At 40.7% G+C, this 5,000-nt stretch overlaps 2 protein-coding genes across 2 annotated transcripts in view; one reads left to right on the top strand and one right to left on the bottom strand.

Annotated features, from left to right (window-relative positions):
• The window catches only part of LOC138041777 (sodium/myo-inositol cotransporter-like), a 22,553-nt gene extending 22,490 nt beyond the window's left edge, over positions 1-63 (top strand). The window contains exon 15 of the mRNA XM_068887488.1: positions 1-63. This exon is cut by the window's left edge and continues 1,789 nt beyond it. The gene's annotated coding sequence lies outside the window, so the exon portion shown is untranslated.
• Positions 1-5,000, bottom strand: part of LOC138041806 (potassium channel subfamily K member 17-like) — a 5,981-nt gene that overhangs the window by 151 nt on the left and 830 nt on the right. Inside the window, exon 2 of the mRNA XM_068887501.1 lies at positions 1-1,404. This exon is cut by the window's left edge and continues 151 nt beyond it. Within this exon, the coding sequence (XP_068743602.1) occupies positions 845-1,404 (560 nt within the window). The 3' untranslated portion in view covers positions 1-844. The remainder of the gene's footprint in view (positions 1,405-5,000) is intronic.

Here is a 5,000-nt window from a genome sequence, read left to right on the forward strand (position 1 = left end):
TAGCTGTTGCAAAACAGTGGAATTAAAAAGTAATGTTTCTGTTGAAATGTTAATTAACAAAAACTGGGGTTCTTTATCGTGATAGAAACAGAAAGGTTACTATCAACTTTCTACTAACCAACACTTCACTACAATGTTGTTCAACTCTGATGACTGTCATCTTCACAGAGCGAAGGAAACTAAGTGTCGGGTTGACTTTTTGGCGAAACCGTTTCTAGTTGTTCGATGACTGGTGCAATGATAATAAGACTTCTAGCAGTTTTAAGGGCCCGTTTATACATAGAGAAAAATTGTCTCGGGTAAGAGGGTCACCCTTCCAGCAGAGTCAGTTTTAGCGAGCGGTTTATATGGAAAAGAACTGACCGTGTTACCTGGGCCAAGGGTTACCCGTCTCTGAGGACGCTTTCCTTTTGACGGACCAGACCGGGCGTTTGGAAGGATTAACTCTATAACTCATCCAAATTAACGCACTTCGAAGATGATATATCCTCCTCCAGAAGAATGCGAATGCATTTTCTTTGCAAACTGACGGGTATGGCCTGCCAGTTCTGACTAAAGGAAAGCACTCCGAGACTGGGAAGACAGCGCTTGCGCATGCTCATCACTTGCCTTGACCGAGCTGGCCAGGCTAAGCGGGTCACCCTTCTAGAAACGCCAACTTTTGTCTTCTCATGTAAACGGTTCGACGTGTTTTGTAAGGAAATGTAGGAAAAGTTGGCAAGCCCAGGGTAGCTCGGGAAGGCGGGTGACCCAGAGTTCTACCCTGGACAACTTTTCACCATATAAACGGGGCCCGTGATAATGCGGTTGTCTGTTATTTCCCAACAAGACTTGACGGTCACTTCTACTTCGGATCGTGTGCACTCATTTCTACTTCATAATTCTCCTTTTCTTCTACTTCACTGCTATCGGTTCCTCCGCAGCGTGCCTTAATTGCCTTGAGGAGACTGAGGATGTCGGTACAACTCGCAAGTGCATTAAGCACGTTTGACATTGCGACTAGGCCAAAGATTATAAGGAATATACGTAACAACCCCAGACCGGATGTGGATTGGCCCGGAATTAGGTCACCAAATCCAACAGTGGCGAAGGTAATAAAATAGCAGTAAAATCCCTCCAGAAATGTCCACTCTTCAAGCGCAACTTGAATTCCTGTGCATATCAGTAGCAAAGTGAATAGCAACAGTACACCCAACAGCGCGCACTTTTCGTTCAAGAAGTTCACCTGCTCGCTGTTTTTCTTCAATAAATCTTTTTCGACTCTTGTTACAAGGATCTGTTGACCATTTAGTACCACTTGCCCAACGAATTGAAGAAGCCAAATGTTTAATGGGATGCCGAATAAAGCGTAGAATATGCAAAGAATGCGACCAGCTGTTGTGACTGGCGTGATGTTACCATAACCTTGAAAAAAATAAAAGCGCTTGGTAAAAGTTGTACTTGCGTCCGGTTTGCAAGATTACATGAAAATCAATAGACAATATTCGCATTCTCAGTATTGGACTGGAACTAGCTTGCAATAGAGGCTAATGCGGGGGAATATATTTAACAAATAGATTCCATGTTGCCGTGCGGCTGTTGAGTAATAGATCACAGATGACGTCAAAATGTGGTAAGAACAAAAAAAAGTGGCACACGAGGCGATAGCCGAGTGTGTCACTGATGTTCTTACCTTTCCTTGACGTAATCTGTTCAGAACTCAAAAGACGCTTCAGCAAGGAAAAGAGGGCACACTATGAGCTCTATGCTCATAATAATAATAATAATAATAATAATAATAATAATAATAATAATAATAACTGGCATTGCTAATCACCCTTTACTTGCACTTACTTTACTTGAGGACTGAATTGCGAAAGAACGCAGCTCACGATATCGGGCTGAAAGCATACAAAGGCGCCTCTCAGTCTGGCTGTCGCTATACAGTCCTTGTTTGATGTCAGAGCACAGCACCACAGCTAGATGTTAATCAGCTGTGAGTCGATTTTGATGAGGGAGGAAAACCGGAGTACCCGGAGAAAAACCATCGAGTCAGGCCGGGGACAGAGTTGAACCACGGCTCGCAGTAGTGGGAGGTCCGATAGATAACCACTAAGCCATCAAGTAATCATTTCTATATGAGAAGAGGCCACAGTAGAACTTGCGCAAGTACTGCATGAGAAGTGGGGCCATCTGATGCCATTGCCGTCATCTTTGGAAAGTGAACTGTTTCGATGGATGAACCACTGGAAGCGACAGGAAGCAACGGATTATGAATCCATCTCGGTTTCCTCACTATTAGCGAAACACGCAGACAACATCTTTCCAAACGTGAGGGAACGTCTAAAAATTCTCGCCGTCTTGCCCATGGGGAGCACAGAGGCGGAAAGATCATTTTCTTGTATTCCGAGGATCTATCATACTTGGCTTTGCAACAAACTGGCCACCGAACGTCTCTCAGATTTGGCCGTCATTGCCATGCATGCAAATGCAGTTAATATCGATAGAAGTGTGGTTTGTGAGAAATTTGTGGCGCTGTATCCTAGACGAATGACGGCGTCTACAGGGCCATTGGCCGACTAGGTTAGTAAGGTATTTTTACTAGCTTCTACTTGTTTTATTTCGTGTCGTTTCAAGAGTTTGTTACAGTCTCTAATCTGTCCTCCTAAATCGCCAAATTTGGGGACAAACGTCGGACAACTTATAATATATTAACGTATAGTTTGGTGGCCGATTGTATTGGCCATTTAAAAAATCCTGGATCCGCCGCTGACATCGATGGTCTGAACCACGTTAGGTTAAGGTGGCTGAACACAGTTTTCGATACCTATGTTTCAAATCCTTTGGTCGCCAAAAATGGTAGCAAGGAAGTTAACAACACGGACTAACGGATAAACAGGCCTTTAAAATCGGTTTTGTTTATTTGCAGAAAATTTGGTCGTTAGATTTTCTTTATAATTTGCATGCAAAAAGCTTGTAACGATGCTCACAAGTTAACACTATTTTAATAAGAATTTGACAGAGAGATCTTTAATTATCCCTTGTTGAAGGTTCACTGAAATATCTAAAATTTCCTGAATTAAAGTTCAAAATTTTTCAATACTCCAGTTACTTACGTCCTAAAGTAATTTCGTGCTAAATTTCGTTGAATCCTGACGAGTGGTTCTCTAGAAATAAGCGTATTTCCGAAAAGTCTATTCTGCATTTAATAGCAAATTTTTAACTTACTACGCATGCGCTGCATTTAACTGGGTTCTTTCAAAAGAAAAAACTGCGAATTGCGGAGTTCTTTAAGGCTAAAACCATCAAAACACTTTGTTCAATTATGAGGAAAAATAGAACAGATAGCGGAAGCATTGAGAAAATAAAATGATTGCTGTATTGAAGCCATGTTTATTTTTTTGCAATCCTTGCGCGAGCGCTCCATTACGTTAGCAAGAACGCGCGCGAGAACTGTGTTCAGCCACCTTAAAGTAAGCCATTTAGTATAAACATCACTCCGGACCGTTTGTTGACAAACTATACATGTTCGCGTTTGGAAGATGAACCAATTTTCATTTCCATAAAACGGTTTCAGTTAGTCTTTTCCGTTTTAACAGTAATGACTAGAGAATTTCGTATCTTCCTATTTCGTTTAAGGTTTGAGTGAACCATTTGGCAAAAGGCTACTTGTATTTAGGGTGCATCATTTCTAAATCATTTAGTCTGTTCTGCACTGCGCCAATGAACCAGGTCACGTTGCTCTATTCCTTTTGACATACTTCGTATTTTTGGCGGTGACGACCGCCAATAATGGTTGCTTTGTTGGTGGGTTGAAATGAAAGTTTAATCTTTGTCAATTGATTCCGAAGTGGAATTGTAACCGTGGGAACATTTTATCCAGGGATATTTGACTCAATTTGGTGGCCTCCCGACAATGGATTGTGCAACTTTGATATTTTATAATACCTTTGACAAACGAGGCGTTGAATCTGGCAAAAACCACACAGGAAGGAAGTGACCAAAATGGTAATAACGTTTGGCTTTATAATTGAGAATGCTTTCGTATAATTATCTTTCTCAAGTCTTTCATCGGGATTCCCATACAAATCCTTATATTTTTGTTGGTTTTCCCTCACGCTGAGCTGGGGTGCCTGTGCTCAAGTTGGTTTGCTTGCAATTGCCATTTGACATATTTGTATACGGGATGATTTTCAGGGGCACCCAACGTCAATTTTCGGAAAATATCTGTTCGGAAGATGATTTCAGATCTAGAATTTTCGGAACATTTGTTGTAAAAATTTCTTGCTTCCCTGCCTGTCCAAGGATTTTCGAACATCTAAAAAATGGTATGATTGACCATCTTTAACGGATTTGTACCATAAAAGGTCACTAGAATTTTTGAGAGCCTTTTTTTCTGGCTGAAATTTTCGAAAAGGTAAGTTTTGATCCCTATAATTCTCGGATCACAAGACCTTCCGCTTGGAAATCCGAACAGATGAAAAAATTTTATGGCATAAAAATATGCCTATATCTACCGTTTAAATACCAAAATACGTTAAACAATGCTATGTTTAAGTGGTTTTGAACTATGTTCTCGTTGGGTGCCCCTGCATGGATTTTGTCAACTCACACTTCTCGTATGTTAACACAACATGTGCTTGCACCTGCTACAGCCTGGAAAACATTTTCGGCACGCAGCTGAACAAACTACAGTAGCATTATAAAACATCTTACTTTAATATAGCCAGATATCTCATCCGTAATTCTTAGGCGGACCAGGAGCAGGGAATCTGAACAATGCATTGAATGGCTTAGAAATGCCGGAGTCAATCTAAATGACGCGTGACCGGTATCCACAAAAATATTTTGTTTTCGAACTCATTTCATTTAAACCTTCCGACATTTGAGAGCAATCTTCTTGTAAAATCTACTTGAATGAAACCTGTCTTGAAAAAAACAAACTTGACAAAGACGATCATCCACTTTCGAGTAAATCGAACTTCAAATTTCTTGGTTTTCAATGTACAAAGAAAATATTA

Source organism: Montipora capricornis, chromosome 1, assembly GCF_036669925.1.
Source record: "Montipora capricornis isolate CH-2021 chromosome 1, ASM3666992v2, whole genome shotgun sequence".
NCBI classification, from domain to species: Eukaryota; Metazoa; Cnidaria; class Anthozoa; order Scleractinia; family Acroporidae; genus Montipora; species Montipora capricornis.